Source organism: Erithacus rubecula, assembly GCF_903797595.1.
Source record: "Erithacus rubecula genome assembly, chromosome: 13".
NCBI lineage: Eukaryota > Metazoa > Chordata > Aves > Passeriformes > Muscicapidae > Erithacus > Erithacus rubecula.
Genome location: NC_136665.1, coordinates 8,445,507 through 8,465,771, shown reverse-complemented (window position 1 = coordinate 8,465,771; position 20,265 = coordinate 8,445,507). Strand labels below are relative to the sequence as shown.

At 38.9% G+C, this 20,265-nt stretch overlaps 1 protein-coding gene across 4 annotated transcripts in view; it reads left to right on the top strand.

The window, feature by feature from the left end:
- The window catches only part of ARHGEF3 (Rho guanine nucleotide exchange factor 3), a 104,993-nt gene that overhangs the window by 65,920 nt on the left and 18,808 nt on the right, over window positions 1–20,265 (top strand). Inside the window, exon 1 of one of the 4 annotated variants that reach the window (XM_079316690.1) lies at window positions 14,926–15,234. The exons of the other annotated variants lie outside the window; for them this stretch is intronic. Within the exon in view, the coding sequence (XP_079172816.1) occupies window positions 15,139–15,234 (96 nt within the window). The 5' untranslated portion in view covers window positions 14,926–15,138. Of the gene's footprint in view, window positions 1–14,925; window positions 15,235–20,265 lie in introns of those variants that run through there. 4 annotated transcript variants of the gene reach the window in all.

The window sequence follows — 20,265 nt, the reverse complement described above, 5'->3', positions numbered from 1 at the left end:
ATGAACTCGCTGCCCATATCTGTGGAACTGGCCAATGAAGTGAGGTGGAGGCTGGGTTTGACATTGCCTGAAGATAAAAGTCTGTGTGTGGTTACAGAACATATTTCTCATGAACTTCATGTCTCACTTATTCTCTGGTTCGGTTTTGTTGCATATAAAATGCTGATGAGCTTATTTTTGTTGAGTGGTACTAAGAAAATTTATTCATCAAACCTAAAGGAATATGGAAATGTTACTGAAATGGAAACTACTATTCTTATATTCATTTATGATGTAATTGAGCTTGGTTGGTTGCAGAATTTCAGAACCTGCTGTGGTTGAGGCAGTCTTTTGTTGAAGGATGCAAAACTGTGGAATAAGCCAAGTAAAAGCAGTGCCAGGAAGTACTTCAGTACAAATTTGTTTACTGCATGAAGTCAATGCAATGGTTTTCTTTTATATTGTAAGAAGGAAAGAAACAAACCCAAACCCCAAAATAAGAGCCCTCAGAGCACAGCTGAATGTACTGATCTGTGCCAGAATACAGCCAGCACCTGTATTCAACTCTCACTTGAACTATTCTGCACACAGGCGTTAAAAATGTCATTTACAGAAGCTCCAAAATACATTGTCTGCTCTGAGACAGCTAATATTTGTTGCCCATTTGTTGCCATTATCATTCATCATTCTTCTACCCTGTTTTTTTAAATTCAGTGATTTTTCTAAATGGAATCTTGGGTCATGGGTAGGATTAGGTGCCTAGCTGGCAGCTTTTGCCTAACTCCTCAGGAAGTTAAGATAGTTTGCCTCAGGAAAAATAATTTTCTCCCCTGGTAGGGAGACTTTTTCTTTCCTATGTCTGAGAATATGACATAACATGATATGAATCAATGTTCCCTTCCATCAAATGAGATTGCTTGTTTCCAAAGTAATTTTTTTACCAGTGATGGTAGAGCTATACTCTGATTCTTACAGTGTCATTTTTAAGTGGTTTTTATTTGCATTAGCAGGAAGCATACATAAGTTCAACATGCTAATATTTTTTCATCCATTATTAAGCAACATTGTTCTCTTGCTGGGTGTATTTTCTCACATTTGTCACTTCTTACTGTTCTTTAAAAATAGCTTCCTCTTTGTGGTATTCATTTGAGTAGGCTAAAAACCCTCTACAAGTGAGAGATATGGATTAGGACATCTTAAAAAGTAATTCTCAAGATTAAACAGACCACAAAGTTGTAAATATGTAATCTGATGTGTGAGTTCATTCCAAAAGGTAAACTGATATGCAAGTGGGAGAGTTGATACAGCCTTTATAAAACAGTTGCTATGGTATATGTAGGTACAGCTATACTGGTAATGAAACTATGATTTCATTTTGCCTTGCATCACTTTCCACTTCTTAGTGGAAACTCCAAAAAATTGAGTTAAAATTTCCCATTGGGTAAAGAAAAAGGAAATGGAAGAAGTAACAAATTATTAGTGTCAACATTAAACTCTTTTGTCTGTTAAAAGATCATCAGAAAAGCTAAATTGTTACAGCTCTTCCATGTGGAAGCCTCTATATGGAAAAAGTAGGTCTTATCCTTGGGGATTACAACAGCTAATGCAGGAACCCTTTTTTGTTCTCACATTACTGTCATTTCCTGATATGGAAACAGTTTAAGCCAGCCAAGCTTGCACTTGTGAGTTTGGAATGGCATCACCTGAAAACTGCTTCAATGGCTCCTTTCTCCTTTATAGAATTGATAAGTACTTGAATCCATGCTTATGTATAGCAAAACTGAATCAACAGCAGCTCTGTGAAGCTGCAAATGGGTGCAAGTTACCCTGTGAGCAGCACTCACTGTCACTCTTAGATTTTGGGAGGTATTTATGTAATGTAGCTGTAAATTTACAGAAGTCATTTGTGCTGATTTGTTTAGGTACATCATTTGTGAAGGAATCAGCTGCAGCTTTGCAAATACTCTTGTCAGGGCAGCTAAAGCAGAACCCAGTACTAAAAATATGTGTGTAAGATTTGCTATTACTTAACAACAAAAATAAATGGAAGGAAGTGCTCCAAAAATAACTGGGGATTTTTTTTTTTTCTTTATACCCCTCCAAAGATTGCTCTTTAAAATACAGAAGTTACATATCTGACTTCATCTATGGGAAGGTGGCTTGTGCTGAGTACTAAGAGCTGTTCAAGAAGAAAGGTTACAGAAATGACATTCCTGTCATGAGTCGATGAATCCAAGGAGTTGACACATTCCTGACCCTGGCTTTCCAGCTGAATTAGTAGTTGAAATGCTGATACAGTGTACTGAGAGGTTCCAGCTGAGACTACTTGGAAAAGCCACATGAATCCTATGGCTTTAGACAGAATATTTAAAATAATTCTGAGACCAAAAAAAGGAGTAGAAATGGCAAAGGCTATTTTTTATTAGGTAAGATAACTATTCTCACTGTACCTTGTTCAGGTAATAGCTTAGCAGCAGACTGAGACCCAGATGGTACCAGTGACTGCCAGAGGCACTGTCATGTCTTTGTTAATTGGCATTTGCCTTTCCTGTTTTACCTCTCCATGTTTTGTAGCAATAAAAGAGTATTAAAGCAAGCAGCCGTGTTTTTTGATACTGCTTGCCACGCTTAATTGTGTGCTGCATTCAAGTGTGTGCTGGTTCCACTTCATTAATTAATTCCAGCCTGCCAATTACAGGAGGCAGCTGAAACACAAACCTCTTCAAACCTGACACCTCCCCTCCCCCTGTCAGGTGTGACAGCTAAAGCCCTGCGTGACTCAGTTCAACAGGAAGAAGTTACACTTTGAGATTTAATTAAGACAAGGTGTCTTTGAAGTTTCTTCCCCTTCCTCCTCATCCTCATTATTTCCTGATACATTTTTGGGGCCAACTTTAGCAAGTTTAGGAAGGAACAGGTTTGGAAAACAGATGCATGCTTCCTGAAAAGAACCATTAGAAACTTCCAGCCAGTTTCACAAACAAGACATAATCTCAACCTTTAAGTACTGAATTCAGTATAGTAGGCAAGAAACTGTGGTCTTTGGTATTGCAATTAATTCATATTGAATTTGAAAAATATTTAACAAACTGATCAAATAAAAAACTTTAAAACTGTGATCAAAGTGTTATCTCTTTGAAATATTTTTTTTAGCATTCTTGCCCTTTTTTTCACTATTGAGTACTGGGGCATGAGGGTGGATATCGAGTTTCATTCAACTCCATTATTTTGTTTTGTTCTTTTTTCAGTGTGAACTGTTCAGATACTTTGTGAGTGTTGGTCACCTCACAAATGCAGCTGCTACAGTTAGTAAAAAGCTCTGAAAAAGTGGCCCTGAGATTATGGATGGCAGACAACACTGTCTCAGAGATCACATTAATGATTCTTGTGGCCACATGAAAGAAAAAAAATTATAAAAAATTCCTAATCACAAACCTGAAGTTTTGGTAAGGACACAACTTGCTTAATATTGTTGTCCATGATCCCTAAAATTTGGGGATTACCAGTACAAAATCTGTGTAGCTTTTCTTTGCTGAGCCACTTGCCTGCAAATTGTGCTTACAGAGATAACTGTGCATGGGTATTTTGTGGTCAGACACAAAACTGGATTTGTGCTATATGTTTCTATGTGGTTAGAGAGAGGGTGAGAAACACTGGACAGTATTTCTGATGTCATTTTTCAGCATGGAGTTTGGTGACATCATGTTAAATTGGATAGGAAGTCATAGTGAAAGCTGCTCATCTCCTAACATCAGGGTTAAAGATCTCCCCCTTTCTATTTTCTCTTTTTGCCAGGAATATCTCTCTTTGTAGTAATTTGTTAATTGGGTTTATCTCAGTTATTGTTATTTTTGAAAATTTGCAATATTTCACTCAAAATTGCTTTCTCGTAATCTGGATAGAAACGTAGAAATTGGCTAACAGGATTTTTGATTGCCGTGGACCTTGCAGAGGTTGGGGGGATATTACAATTCTGACAGAAATGTTGGGTCAGAAGCTGATTTAGAGATTTTTGCTGCTCAAATGCTGCAGATATTTAGAAAGAATGTGAGGGCAAGCCAAGGATTAAAAAAAAATTCCAAACCTGTACACCACAAACAAAACAACTTTCCTTCCTCGAGCTATTGTATGTTAGGGAAATAATATCTGAATGAGAACCCTATTTTTTTGTAGATACACTGTAGGTATGTAAATATGTAACTCAAGACAAAAAAAAATAGGTGCTAGTAGGGTAGGTAGGAATTGTAAAACAAGTGCAAAGCTTTAGGTTGTGCCTCCCATAAGATCTGCTGCTCAGTTATTGTATCTTTCCCATATGTGCAAGTAATATCAGACTGGTGATTTAGTTTCATAGAGTTCAGGGAGGCTGGTCATGTTCAAAAAGGTCTTTGTAGCTTCTTACTTCAGCTGTTTGGCTTATTCATGTGATGTGGTTAATATATCCTGCAATGACACATTTTAATGCACATCTGCTGTTAGATAGCACGTACTGAAACAAATGGCACTTCCTGAGCTAACAAAAGAGATGGATTCTTACTGTGGCAAAACTGCAATCATTTGGATAGATATCCTTTATTTTGATAAAAATACCAGATCTAGAGGAAGCAATTAGGAACAGAAGCAAGTAGTCTCTAAGTGTTTGTACAAAAACAAGCTCACCAAATTCCAGAGAACAGTATGTAATAACATACCTGTGTTTCTACTGCAGATATGAGGTGCATTCCAATCTTTATTGTACAGCCATGCTTTTATGAAGTTGTCCTTTCAGCCTTTCAGTCTGCATTCATCAGTGCAATGGCTGGACATTTCATAGGACTTAACCCTTTTCTTTGTGGATTATCATTGCAGCTTCCTTAGGTAATCTTGAATACCCAGTCTGTGCTCTTTTCCTGGGTCCTGTTTTATTTTAGAGAGGAATGAAGAAGTGAATTCAAGGGGAGCTGGCAGAGCACACTGAGAACACCTGTACCACGTGTGACAATGTGCTTGAAGTACAACACAAGGATTAACATTTTTCCTTCTGCTTTACTGCAATGTGTTCACATGCCAGCAGTCTGTTCCACTTCTTTGTCCCACTTGTTTGCTACTTGGTTTATACTTTTCCTTATTTACCTATCATACCCAGAATAAGATAAGTATACAGGCAATTAAACGTTATCAAGTTTCTAATGGATAATTATTAATCAAAATCAAAATGAAGGTCCTGTATCCAGCAGCCTGGAAAAACATGAGCTTTAGTCCCGTTGCACATTTTACTTCCCTTTTCTTCTTTCAGCTTTTATAGATGACAAAATATTTTTGCATCAATCAAAATTCACAGTTCTAGGTGGTTAAGAGTTTGTTTTCTCTTTTTTTTTAATTGCAGAAAATGGTTCTTTGTTAAAGTGCTTGCAAGCCCATTTCCTACAGCTAATTTAGTTACCAAGGAGTGTTACATAACCTTGTTCTCTTCTGCAGTAGCCTAGAACTCGTACACAAACTCACAGTTTGACAGCTGAAGAGTGAAATAAGATTCCTTGGGAGGGATTTTTTTAAAAAAAAATCAAGATCACTTGCATGTCTACTTAAACTGCTGCTTGTGTGTGGGGTTGAAGGTCCCATTGAGGAAAAGACTGGCTCTGGGAATTTCATGCTGGGCACTGTTGTGTGTGGGTTGCTAGTGGGGTATTCATGGTACAGAGCCTTCAACACTAAATTTGTTCTACCCATCAATGACAGAACACATATTGCCACACACAAAATTCAGATACAAGAATTCATTTAATGTGACAATGCCTTCTCATCTTTTGCAGTGTTCTTGAATGGCATCAAACTCATCTAAGAAGTAGGGCCTTTTATATACCCTGTATCTAATTTTGTATATTATTTGTCATTTTCCTAGGTAATCACTTTGATTGTTCTGTGCTCCTCTGATGACTTCTATTGTGCATCAAACAGAAACTACAAAGGATAGTAGTTTTTGAAATTTATCCCAATCCCACAAATCCCAGAAACCTGCCATTCAGGTTGTTCACTCATGTTTCTCTCTGGTCTAGAATAACAGCCTTCATTCTCAACAACTTGATTTTATGTATTTATTTATTTGCTTTTAATCTTGTGCTTTTCTCCTGCTATTCACTCCCATTTTATCAGAAGAATCTTTCCCAAAAGTTACATATTGGTCAGAACAAACTTGCCAGCTGTTCATGTTGTTGAGCTCTGAGAGCAGTGCCTTGCATTAAAAGTATGTGGCTTCTCTGATCCCCCACGATATTCTCTGTTTAACATGGATTCTTAGAACAAAGTAATTTTAGGGTTATGGCTGATATTTAAATCTCCTCGTGTTGTTCTATGGTCATTTATACTAACACATCACTGTTTACTAGGGTAGGAGTTTTATTAAGAGTTTATGTTTTTGTAGAGATTTGAAGATACAGTATTTGAAATCCATGTAATTTAACATCAATCCCAATTATATAATAAAATCAGAATGTTTGCTAAAACATCTTGCTGTTGTTTTCAGTCAATTGCCATGTTTTCAAGATTATTAGATACAAGAAGTATGTTCTGATGCAGTTTTGAATTTTCTTAGCTTTTAAAGTAGTAAACAATATTATCTCTGTGACGGTTGGAATTATTTTCAAAGACATTTTTCCAACTATTGACTCTCTCTGCTATCTTGGGAACTAAATTAACTGTGATCATTAGTTACCTGTCCAAAATTCATAGTTGTGCATGACTGGAAATGGAACATTTGTGGTGTGTTGTAGTTGCAGATTTGATAATGAAAATCACATAAAAGCAGGATGAACTTCATCAGTGCCAGATAGTTTGTGGTTAACAACTTGACCAGAGAGGACATAGCCTTCAGAAATTACAGCTGGATTTCTTAAATCAGGAAAGTATTCAGGAAAGTATTCAGGAAAACGGTTTCTTATTTATATTTCTGTGTCAATTAAAACTTGTTATAGTAACTTCTGTACCATGGTATGGGATTACATCATTATATTTACATTTGGGAAGACAGTTATTTTGTAACTTCAAATAAAACCTTTTTTATTCCCGGCAATGGTTTCTTAATTTGCTAATTCTTGATAAAGGGATATGAACAAAGAAGTTCTGTCCTAGTGTAAGTTGTTGTCTGTTTGAAGATGTTATATCCTATTTCAGCTGCCTTTTAAAGATTGCTCACATTGTTACTTCATGCCACATCATCTTTAAGGATACAGGTCTGCAGTGCAGTTGTACTGGGAGTAGAGTAGGTCTATCAGTTGTTGAAGCATTACCAGTTTTTGCAAGGACACTTCTTTTTGATGTTATAACATGGTTTTCCTCCCTGCTCTTAGGGAGACAATGTGGGTAACAGAAAGATGATTTAGTTTCTTGTGTTCATTTTTCTCTGCTGTGTTTGTACAGTAGGTCATAGCATACAGGAATGGAACCACATTTTCTAAAGATATTAAAGGACCATTACAGTGGAATATTGTATTTTGCATAATCGCTGTAACAATCTGGATTGTGAGGTGTTGAGTGATCCAAGGAGTTCTGTTCAGGACCAAATGTGGAGGTTTTCTGCACTGGGTGGTCAGTCAATATTGCAATGTGGAAAAAAAGACCTCTGGGGTTCAAGGCTGCTTCACTGTAGTGGAGATATCGGACTCTTGTTTCTGTTTGCAAAGCACTTTGTAGTCTCACTGTTTTGTTTGACTTTCACCACTATTTCACATAGATGTCTTGTAATCTGTGTCAAACAATTTTTATTTTCTTAACTTGGGTGTAGAAACACTGCTGGCATATCCTTGGCTATGGGCTAGAAAAGGGTACATGAATTATAATTATAATGCTTCTGATTTCATTTCCTAAAATTGTTAGGCTTTCATAAGGCACGTCTAAACTTCTAGTGTTGCATGGTGATCTTAATTTGCAAATTTTAATTTTTCTGAATACCTTTTGCAATTCATGTATTGTGGTGGGTTAACAGCTGGATATGACGATCTTAAAGGTCTTTTCCAACCTTATTTCTGTTGCTCAGGAGAACATGAAATCAGTCTAGGTTTGTGTTCTAAATGTTTATTCAAGAAGCACAAGTGTTCTAATATTAAGATAGTCAAATTGGCAAAAATTACTGACTAGATGAGTTACAGTGCACAGTTGTTATGGAAACTAATAGGTGGGTTTGTTTTTAAAAATAAATAAATAAGGCTTCTGATCCAAATCTCTTATCGAAAAAAAATGAAATTATGACAGTATTCTCTGGGTATGACTTCATGAAACAAGCTGAACTAACAGTTTAGAACTACCAGGAGGTGAAAAAACAGCCTTTTCCCTGTCTTTCCTGTCCTCACTTGTACCTGAAAGCCTTTTCACCATTTATCTTCAGTGAGTTCTGGTGCTTTTCTCATGCCACAGTTACTTGTTCAGGTCACAAAAACAGCAGACAAGATCTGGCACAAGAAAGGTTTTTGGGGTTTTGGGCTGCTGACTTGCCTATGTGAGGAGGTGAATGTTAGATTGCAGTAAGGTGACAGGGAAGGATTATACAGAGAGGGGATACAGTGCCAGTGGAAGAGCAGGAAGGGAGAGAGAAAGAGGAATTTGGGTTGAGGGGGAAGTGAGGTTTATACTTTTATGAGTGGCAAATTGTCCATTCAGCTCAACCATAAAGTAAAATCTTATTCTTTGTTAGCACTTGGGACTCTGTAGCACAGAAAGCTCTGTCAATCTGAACACAAAGAAATGTATAATAAGGTTTGAAGTTTGTAGGTAAAGAGGTGAATAGGAAAAGACAACTCAAAAGACTCAAGTCTGATCTTTTTTTGCTGATTTTATTTCTGACCTGAAAAGGACCTCTGTAGCTGAAAGCTCTTCCTTTGTTGTTTGTTTGTTTGTTTTTTAGGGTTTTTTGTTTGCTTATTTGTGATTGGGATTTTTTGTAGGCTTTGGTTAGGGTTTTGATTTTTTTTTTCTCCCCCAGTTATGTAATTTGTCTAAAAAACCCTGGAAACCCCAAACTTTGCTTTATTTATTGCACTTGGAGGGGATGGTTGGAAGAACAAACCAAGTGGCATTTGGCCAGTATTGTCTCTCACTTATAGAGAGGGGAAATTCCTGTTGCTTCTGAATAGAACAGAATTTTCTTCTTGCTCTTATCTGGGCATACATACATATATAAGCAAAACATACATAGGTGCATGTAAAAAAATACTATCCACTCTGAGGAGAATCTTACAGAGTTACTCACATAATATATGTGTTATTGTAATAAAATTTAATCAAAACAAAAAATAGACCACTACTGTGATGTCTTACTAAACATTTTGTATTAGGTATAATGATTTCTCATAAAGAAATTTGTTACTTAATTTTCCAGTCAGCATAAATGCTCTGGAGAGAAATTCCTGCTTCCCCACTGTCTGTAACTTAAAAGTGTTTTAATTACATTTAATCTCATTTAAACATCATATAAGTGTTTCCAGTAATCTCCTCTCCCTAGAATGCCTTTTGATGAAAAATTCAGGAAAGGGTGCTCAACATCGGGTAATCAATTCACCTTCTCTAGAATTTGAGCAGCTGTTTAAAATCCACATGGATAAATCAGTACTATCCTCCCCACCTCCTCCTTTCTGCTCTCCCCAGAGAAGTGTACTCAGATAAACTCAACCAACTTCTTTGTTTATGAGTGTGACTTGGGAGGATCATTTTAGCCAACCTCCCCACACCCTGTGACTCCCTCATCAGGGACCCAAGTGGTGTGCACTGCTGGGTGTGGTAGAAGGGTGAAGTGTGAGCCCCTCCCAGTGTCTCCAGGCCATCCTTAGCCCCGAGCTGTGGACTAGTCACCAGAACGTTGTTTGTGTATGAATCTGAGGCAGATTGAAAAATGGGCTGTCATTGCCATCCCTAGGGAAGCTCGTGAAAGGAGTGCTTCTGCCTCAGTATGAAAGTGATTGTTACAAGGCATCCTTCAGCTGTGCAGTATTTCCTGTGGTAATCACAATTTACATGAATTTAGCAAAATAAAAACAAATCGAAACAACTTGGCAGGTTGTTTGATCTGTTTCTCTTCCAGTGCAGAACTGTTCTACCAGTGACATTTGTGTGCAGAAACACTGTCTGAGTTTGAAAGCCTGCAGCCTGCCTTACAACTGGATGTGTGTTTATACAATAAACTATTCATGATGGTTGGCATGAGAATCATGGCTCGCTCACTTTGAGCTGGTATTCTGAAATAGCATCATTCATAATGGAAAACAGGGGAGACTCCTGCCACTGACTGACAAAAGCTAGGGGAATAGTTCAGGGCATCTTGGCTGCAAATCCCAAAGCACAGCCCACAATATTAGAGAGGAAACAGAACTTCATCCTTCTCAAGTTCTTCTCATGGTACTCCACATGTTGCAGAAATAAGGATCATGTGAAAGGTCTTCAGATGGAGAATCTAGACAGAATAGCAATTTGGGGTTCAGTTTTGTGATGTCATGTGTTACACAGGGTTTCATTTTTCTGCACTGATCTTTCCATGATTAGGACTCTACTTGGAAAAATTATAGGTGTTGTTTTTGAGAGCACATTTTTAATGGTAATCACTTATTCTCTAGTATTTTTATTGGAATTTCTCAGCACTAAAGTGTTTAATATTGAGCAGTCACTTCCTAGTACTTATTACCCTAGGAAATTGTAACCCATTACCATGTGAACAATCTGTATTTGCCATGAGGAAATTGCAGTTTTTTGAACAGCTGGGTAACTGCCTGATAAATGCTTTTTTTAAAGCAGTTTGTGATTTCTGGGTTCTCAGTCAGCACTGTCAGTGGTTCTGCTTTCCATCTTCTGAAAGACTGCTTCAAAGTTCTCTTTGGATTGTTTGAATGTGGTTTCAGTGTTGGTGGTTGTTTTTGTTTTTCTGAAAGGAAAGTTTCCTAATGATTATCCTGAAGAGAGAGATTGGAGAGAGGCTTCAGAGAAACTCAGCAGGTGCAGAATTGTATGTATGTACAGAATTAGCCTGGCTGACTTTCACTGGTGATTTCAGAATAGGAGGAATAGTGGCTTTGCTCTGAGTATTCTTAGCAAAATTGTACCTCTCCTAAGCAGTAGCTTCTGGTTTATTGGTTGGTTTGTTTGTTGTGAAACCACATACATGGAATCACAAAATGGCTTGATTTGGAAGAGACCTTAAAACTTCTCTTGTTCCAACCCCCTGCCATGTCAGGAGCACCTTTCACTGGGCCAGGGTAGTGAGAGCCCCATCCAACCTGGCCTTGGACACTTCCAGGGATGGGGCATCCATTGCTTCTCTGGGAACCTGGGCCAGGGTCTCACCACCCTCACAGTGAAAACGTTTTTTCCCAACATTTAATCTCAAACTATCTTCTTTCAATTGAAATGAAAGGAAGGTTGCATGTATTGTATGGGAGATATTTCATAAACTGCAAACTACTGAATTATTTTTCCTTGAAATATATATGCAATATTTCTATTTAACTTAAGACTTTTGTAAGGTTTGAACCTGAACACATCTCAAAGGGCTTTGCTGTTCTGACAAGACGTTTTTTCTTCTGTATCAAGTTTTGAATTTTTTGAGTTTTTTGTGAGGAAATGAACTAAGGGCTTAGGTGTGAACACCATGGCCACAGAACACCTCTGTCAGTGAACTTCAGTCCTCAACCAGCTTAGCAGTGGTAGGAACCTTTGAGCTGGGCTTTCCAGACTTACCAAATACCTTCCTTACTTTTCCCTGACAGGTAAGTAATTCTGACTAAATTCTATGTTGGCCTAGATAAGTTTTAAAAACCTTCCTACACCTCCCCCACTGAACTAAACCCACAAAAAACGTTCCAGAAACAGCAAAACTGATGCACAGGCATGCTCTGCAACATAGTCACTACCATCATTTTATCTGAAATACTAGTTTATTTCTTGAAAGTACCTCACAATTCAGATTCACAATTTTTATAGTGTTAGTGTAGACTTGTAGTCTAAGTATAATTTTTGGAAAGACTGGACTCGCTGGCTCCACACTTACAAACTTCCATAGTGAAACACTGAAACCTTTGTTTCTCCAACTGTATAACTGGAGTTCTCTAGGGACTCTTTCAGCCACAAGTTTATGAACTGATGTTTGGCTCTGCCTGGGCCTGTGTGCACACACAATGCAGTGACTATTGGTGGGCAGTCACTGTGCAATCTAACTTCATGTAGAAATGAAATAGAAATCACACTAAGTTTGTAAGACTTTACAGAAGGGACTCCAAGTGTTTGATATGCAGTTCAAAAGGGATTCAATACCATGACTAAACTGTAATCATAATTCATTATTTATAAATGCACATTGCATTCTACAGACATTCAGCTTTCTGAGAGTTGTTTACATTTGTTATTCCTTCAGATAATTCTATACTTATAAAGTACAGTGTCACTCATCAATGAATTTTGGGTCCAAGTTTAATTTCTAAAACTGTGTTTACACTTTTCTGGTGGAGTAAATAAACATCCGTGGAGTCTAATTAATCCTACTTTCCATGTCATTGAAATCCATCTTGTTAGGTACAAGATGTTCTGAAATTTATTGACATGAAGGTCCTGCCTATTAGCAATCATATTCCTCTTAGAACTAATTTTTCTTGTGTTTCTCAAGAATGCTTAGTCAAGCTGAAATGCACTGGCCTGATTAATGGAGAAATGACAGAATCCCTTCCTTGGCATATTTTTTTTTGTTTATAAACCCAAGTTCATCATTTCAATCTCCAAACCAGTACACTCTTGTCCAGTGTGAAGTGCTGTTCATGCCATGAAGCATGTTACAGGATTAGATTGCTTTGAGAACATGCCTTGAAGGTATTTTGTCTAAATGATTTAAGTGAACCTGATTTTTGAAATGGTGTTAACATACACCTTCATAAACAAACATACACAGATGGTATTTGAAATCAAGGCTTCTTGGGTTTAAATGGCTACACAGCAGCTGCAGTGTTCTCATGGAGGTTCTTGACCATTTTTTACAATTTGTGTGTAGTGGTATTTTGATGTGCATGAAATGTGAAGAGAAACTGCCCAACATTGTCAGGTTGTGCTCAGAGCTGTGTCCTCTGAACATCACACAGAAGAAGACTTGCAGAAGTGAGTGTACATTCATGTGGCTGAAGTAACTGTTCATAGCTTCAGAAATCATGACTATTTGTGTGTGGTCTTCAAATAAAATGCTACGTTTTTTCCATATTTTTTTAAAAATATGGAATGTAATATGATGGCTGCAAGAATTGATTTACTGTAACACCAAATATCCAGTGGTGGTGAGCAGTAGATGCTTAGAGAAGTGTCCAAAACAGAAATAGCCTGTCATGGTGTTTCTCAAAATATTGCCTCAATAGTCAAGAACTCGTGTCTGAGAACATTTCTCAGGAGCAGCATCTCGTGGCAGATATTTTGCTGTGTATACTACAAAAGTGGTGTATAATATGAAGAATTAGCTTCTTTTTCTTTGCTATGAATCTCCATCTGGTTTAATCTGATGCACCATTTTTTCCCTGTAGTTGAATACAGTGAAAAATCATTCCACATTTGCTTCCTCTGTCAATTTTAGTTTGTACGTGTGCTAACCACATCTGCTCTAATCTCTCTGTTTTCTGTTTCTGCTTAGCCATTATGTGCAGAAAAACTGTTCTGTGCCTCTTGTCAACACTTTCACTTTCAGTCAGCCTTGTCTTGCCCTACTGTGATGCAGATAAGGAGGCACAGAACACCCAAATGTTCAAATGTCACATTTTCTTCTAGAATCGTTGCATGTCTAGAAGTACTTATAACTGTTCTAGTCATTTTGCAAGAATTTCAGGGTTGGAAAGCTAGTGAGGTTTTTGTTTTAAGAACAGACTACCATAAAATAGAGAGACTTGCATTACAGGCACAGGAGAGCATCTCTGGTTGTACTGCAGCTGCTCCTGAAAAGGCCGAGGAGGCTAAGTGTGACAACTTATTATATCTTTGGGGTATTGGTGACACCAAAGGAAAGTGTCCAAATGAGGACTAGATTTGCCATTTGACTAATCTTATTCCAAAGTCATCGTTATCTGATTAACAGCCTTCAGAAAAATAGATGCTTGTAAAGCCACATCCATCACATGATCACCCTTTAAAACCAGTTAATTTTTTCAAGGTCTGTGGAGTTATTCTTGGTTGGGCTGCTTCCCTGTGGCTGAAAATATTCTTCCCTCCTCCCCCATTCCTACTCAATTTCCTTTTCCTTGTCTCCTGTATTATAGTCTCTGTCAGACTGATCCTGTATTGCAAACAGGGCCCCTAATGCTTCCTCTCTCTTTTCAGGAAATTTTCACTACCTTTGTTTTAAGGTAGCCATCAAACAGAATTTGCCTGGCTGCCCAGACACTGAAATGCCCTGTGAGGTACCTTAGGCAGAGGTGTTTTTCCACTTTCTCAGCTCGATACAATGAGGGGCGGGCAGGGGAGCAATTTGGCTGAACAATAGCAACAAAAGTGGAACTTTAAAAGCACAAGAAACAAACTCCAGCTTGCCAGAGAGAGGGAAAAAAAATAAATAAAAAGGCGTGCTGGTGAGGGAGTGAAAGCAATGCTGTGTATTGTGGCACCATGAGATCGGTGACATGAGGCCGATTCCCGCTCTGGGTGCGGGTGCCTCTGCCGTGTGCAGGGCTGGAGCCGCTCTGGACTGGGCTCTGTGCCTTTGGGGACGCTCTGAGCGCCGCCCTCCTGTCCGGCGCTCGGCTGCCAGAAAAGCCGGACGCTCCCGCAGTCATGCTGCGGGAAGCCACGGTCCCTGTGTCCTTATGTCCTTGTGTCATTGTGTCCGTGCGCTGTTAGCGCTGCGGGGGCGGCGGGGGGAAGCACACAGCGAGGCCACAGGCGCTGGTTCCGCCCGCTGCGGCCCCGCGGCTGTGGAGCGGGGGGTGTGAGGGGCTCGGACCCGCCCCGCCCGCCCCGCCCCGGCTGTAGCGCTGCCGCTGCCGCAGTGGGCGCCGGGCGGCTGCGGGATCCGGGCGCTCCGAGCCGCGGGCCGGGGCGCAGCTCAGCTCAGCCTAGCTCAGCTCAGCTCAGCCCAGCCCAGCCCAGCCCAGCTCAGCTCAGCCCAGCTCAGGCACAGCGCTGCCGGGCCGGGCCCGCACCGAGCCCGCGCTGAGCCGCCACAGCGCCGCTCCCGCAGCCACCATGGTGGCCAAGGATTATCCCTTCTACCTGTCCGCCAAGAGAGCCAACTTCGCCTTGGAAGCGCAGACGGTGACCAGCCCGGCTAAAGAGACCGAGGTACTGCTGACACGGTTGCAACTTTATTTTTCTGTATTTTGTGACCTGTGTTGCTTTGGGGAAAGTAACGTGCCTCGAGAACAGGCTGCAGTGTATAGGTACCCATTTTGTTTTGGCATCCTTTACTGATTTCTCTAGGTATTCACCTTTCTTTGGGAATAAAACAGGAAAAAGAACCTAGATTTTTGTCATCTGTCACTTTAGGAAAAGTAATCTTTAAAACAGCTGATTGGGACGTACCTGTTTTACATAAGTAGCTTAAAGAGACTTAGTTGTGTTTTATGGACTAAGTATTACTTACAAATTGTTAAACTTCTATAGGAACTGGAAGGGAATCAGTAAAATGGTGTCTTAGAGCATTCACTTTAAGATGCCACTTACATTAATTGTCTTTTCCTCATCACAATAAACAAAAAATTAATCTGATGTACAGTTTACTGAAAATCCTGTCCTATCGGGAGAGTGACTGCTCTATTTCTTAAAAAGCATGGAAGCCTTTCAAGTGACATTAAAAATCTTATTCACTAACTCAAATTCAGCAATATTTGTGAAAAACTTAAATATTTTATACTTTAGATTAGCGTTGGTTTGTGTTTAGGAAAAAAACAGTGACATTAAGGATTCTCACTGTTCTGGGGGAAGGAAGGAAGAACATTTATCTGAAAGTTTTTATTACTTAAATATATAGTTTCTTTATTAATTTTGTTTGATGAGTAACTTGAAGACTGCCTATTAAGTTGATTCTATTTAATAGACCTTCATCAAAGATTAATTACCTCCCCACTTGAATAGATCTAAAGTAAAAGTAACATAAGACCAGTGACCTTATTTAATCATGATACTTAAGCTGAGAACTGATGCTGTACTCTTGCTTTTCAGTGTACTTTTACATAAAGAGATATAATTATTGAGGCTAAGGGAAGTGGAATTCTTTTCAGCTCTATGTTTTTGAAAAATAACACCCTGTGTGTGTGTGTGTGTGTATGCATCTATGAAAAACACAAGCTGTTAGGTACTAAATGTTTTTCTCAAGGGTACTCATTATATTAATGATAATATTAATGAAACATGGTTTAGCCTTTACTGCATGAAGGGATTTTTTGTGAACTAATAGAATTCTCAGATTTGAAGAGCTGGTGTGTTGTTTTGTTACAGTTAGGAAGAGCAGCTTAATTATAATCAAATTCCAAAGAAAAATACTCAATGAAAGCCAGGAGCATGAGGAAGTATTGAGTAACAGATGTGATCAATCAGAATTACAACATGCAAGCAGCTTGTGTTTTATACTAGTAAGAAAATGCATCCTTATGCTTTCAAGCTGTTTTCTGAGCATCGGATGGGATTCCAGAGTTCTTAAAAAGAAACTTTTAAACATCCTGTCTTAGGAAGGTAAGACCACCCCCCCACTCCAAAAAATTGATTAAGAAAACAGAAATAAAAGCTCCTCTTTGAGAAAGGCATTATAAGGACTGGTGTATTGCAGCCTGTTCCTTTGAAATCTACACGGGAGAAAAAAAAATCCTTAAGCTCTAACATTAAGCTGCTCTTTCAGCTTTCAGTATTTACAAGGGGAATTAAAGCTGTTGGGCGCCTTCTACCACAGCAGTGTGTATTGCAGGAGGGCACTCCCGTGTCCAGGCAGGCTTTCTGCCTTTGCAATGTGGCTCTCATTCTACTTATTAACATGTGAAGTTGGTCGATTCTTTTAAATAACTCGAATTCCGCATAAATGTTGGTATGTTTTGGATTAGAACAGAGTTCTGCTATGTAGATGTTTTGAGGAACAAGTCAGTGCAGAAAAGAGAAGTGATGTTTTCTGCTTCCGGCTCTTTCTTTAAACTAACTGTGCCAGCTCCCTTGGCATAAACGCTGTGGAAAGTTGCACAGTCACAAAATAATGACAAACCAAATTTCCAAAATATATGTAAACACTAAAATCTGAATTCTGAAAATAAGCTATTGTTCTAGCCTAAGTCCAGCTATCATAATTCTTTTAAAATGCAGTTTAAGGGCAGTAAAACACTGCAGTACCTGAATTAATATGGTAAACACTCTAAGGTCTTTACTTGCATCATTACATGCACTATACAAAATTCTGTACTACAATTCTAGGTGTGAACTGTACAGAGGTGTTGGGCTCTTCCCAACTTTTTTATAATTAATAGAAACAATTGGTGAAATTTGAAACTTGCTTACTCTTAAGTTACAAAAAGCCCCACAATTTCCTGATGAGAAACACCATTTTCTGTGTTTCACTGGTTAAAGCCCTTTAAGGCCAACACCCAGGCTGGGGTGGGCAGCAGTGGAGAAGCCACAGATTGAGGTTTAAAGGTGTGAATGTGAAATCACGGGAAGGAACTCCCTAATTCCTCACAGCAAGGATGTCTTGTCCTGCCATACAGGTTCCAACACAGTACTCAGATTTAGGCTCCAAAATTTACAATCGGGGCATAGAATTCCTTTGCATCTCCAGGATGTTGTGTGTGTGCTTACAGCTCTTACATTGCAGAGTTACAAGCCTTGCAGTCAGGGCTGTTTGTAGCCTTTTTTTGTCTCCTGCCATCCTCCCAGCACTGGTGTGCAGGAGATCTGGGCTGCCTGGTGCTAAGGACTGAGTTTATTTGGCATGGGGAATGTGAAGGGGAACCCACCAGCCTCTAGGCATTAACAGGAGAACCAGGCGTGGAGCCAGAGGGAGAGGGGCCAAAAGATTATGAGATAAACTCCAAGTCATGAATTTTCTTTGATCTTCCTAAATGTATATATTTCATTTTAATGAAATATTAGCTTGTTGCAGTTTAGACATATTTCAGGTAAGTTTGTGTGCCGTGTAGCTGGAAATGTGTCAAACCCCTGCACTTGGAATTGCTGATCTCTTCTGCTTAATGGCAGTGTGAAACAAACAGCTTGTCTTTATTTTTCCCTTCAGTAAATCACTGTGTGATATCTGCTGGTTAATTGGCAGTCCAGGTTAATATCCAGTCCGTTTCAGAATGGAAAAGGTCTTTCTTAGGTTGCCTGTACAAGCAACTTCTAATGAGAGGAAACGCTGAATTTAATCAACTCTACATTAGTGGTCTGGATTTTTCAGCGTTTCTGTTGCTTGTGTTAATTTACCTCAGTGTGAGGTTTTTCTGTTAATTTGCCTTCATTTCCTAGCTCCTGATAGATGTATTGATTCTGGATATTGCAGACAAATGAACGATCAGTCAAGGTTGCTGGATGCAACTTGTCCTTATGCTGCTGAGTGGTTCTGTCCTGCCCATGGCAAATGAAATCTGAGATCCTGAGGGTGGTGACCAACAAGGGCAGCCTGTGTGCAGGAGGAGCCAATCTTGGATTAACTCAGGGTGGGATAACATAATGCAAACTTCCCTGATGTCTTTGACCAGGAATATTTCACCGCTTCCCTAAATGGCTCTTCATTGTATCCCAGTTGCTCTTCTTTGCAATGCTGTGATTAAAATAAAATGTCTCTGGATTTTCCTTTGGTTGCTTGCTGGTTTGAGGAGACTGACAGAGGAGGAACAGCCAAACTCTTCCTGCTGCCATCAGGGAGTGCAGGTGGTGGATGGGACCTTATGGATTTCAAGGAAAATTTCATCACCAACACACACACTCTATTGTATGATCCAGTCGCCTTTGTGTCAAGTTACTAAAATTGCTTAATAAATTCTGCTTGAGATGCTGGCAGTTTTGGTAGTGGGATGCCTCTCCCAGGTTTTAGCATGGACTCATGTGGATGATTTAGTTACCTTTGTACAACACTGAACTATTCTCAGAACTGCTTTGGTGTCACCTACTTTGTTTTTCTTGACCATACACCTCAGTTCTAGAAGAAGCAGTGTTCTATAATTTTCCAATCAGAATCTTTCTAAGATACTATGAAGCAAAGGCAAATTCTGTGCTGTTTCAGTATAAAAACCCAGTCGTTTTAGTGCCAAAATCAATTGAGAATGTTGTTCTGGTTTTAGACTTGCTTCGCTCTGAAGGTACATAAAGCTTGAGATGTTTGGTTTAATTTATTTTTAGATTTAAGTGTTTGCTGTGTTAAGGACTGTTGTAACATAGGTTGTTTTTTCTATTTTGACCTTTTTTGTTTTGTTTTTAATCCTGCTGAAGGTTAAATACTGATAACATCCTGTAGAACAGAGCTTGAATGTGTTTTTTTTTTATTAAACTTCAAGTTTTGGGGGCATTTATTAGAGCTGTTTAATCTGAGGCCAATTTAACTAGTAGCAGACTAACAAAAATAATATTGTTGGGCTTCCTGCCATGACAAATGTTGACTTACCCTTATAAAGTTGACAAAAACTAATAACCTTTAAAGTATGGAAACCTTTAAGACATATGGAAATATAGCCAGTTACATGAAACCTGAAACAGAGTGGTTCTGTTTGAGTTTACTGGCACTGCTTGTGAATTAGGTTTGAAACAAAGGTTACTGTACTGTTTCAATTTATAGTGTCTTCTATTTATTGCACTTTAACACTCTTGAGACTAATTTAAGTTGAAACATTTTTCCCTAATGAGTGCTCCCATAGCACAGAATGAATGCATTGGATGTCTGTTTGTCCTGATTCACATCAAAAAATGAAAAAAGGTAGCCAGCATGTTTTTAATAAAATGTTAAGCTAGGTAGCTACCTTAAATCCAGAAATACTGTTGTAAATGTCTCAAACTTGCTGAAGCCAAATAAATAGAGAGTCTTAAAGGCATTGGCAATTTCAGCCACTTTGTGTATGGGTTGAGGGAAGCTGAGTTGGCCTTTGAAGGTTAAATGTAATCAGGATAAATTCTGCTATTCTAACATGCTAAGTTTCTATACCAGTTTTCACATAGCACTTGTTTTCTGGGCTGGGTAAAAACCTCTTTAAATTCCTTTTGTTGAGTTGGTTTTAAATACAATCAGAAAAATCAACACAATATGCTGGTCCCAGTAGTGCAGCAGACACAGGAATAATGGCCCCTCAGGGAAACATTTTCCCTTGTTTGTTGGATTCAGCAGCAGTCCTCCGACATGGAAGCTGT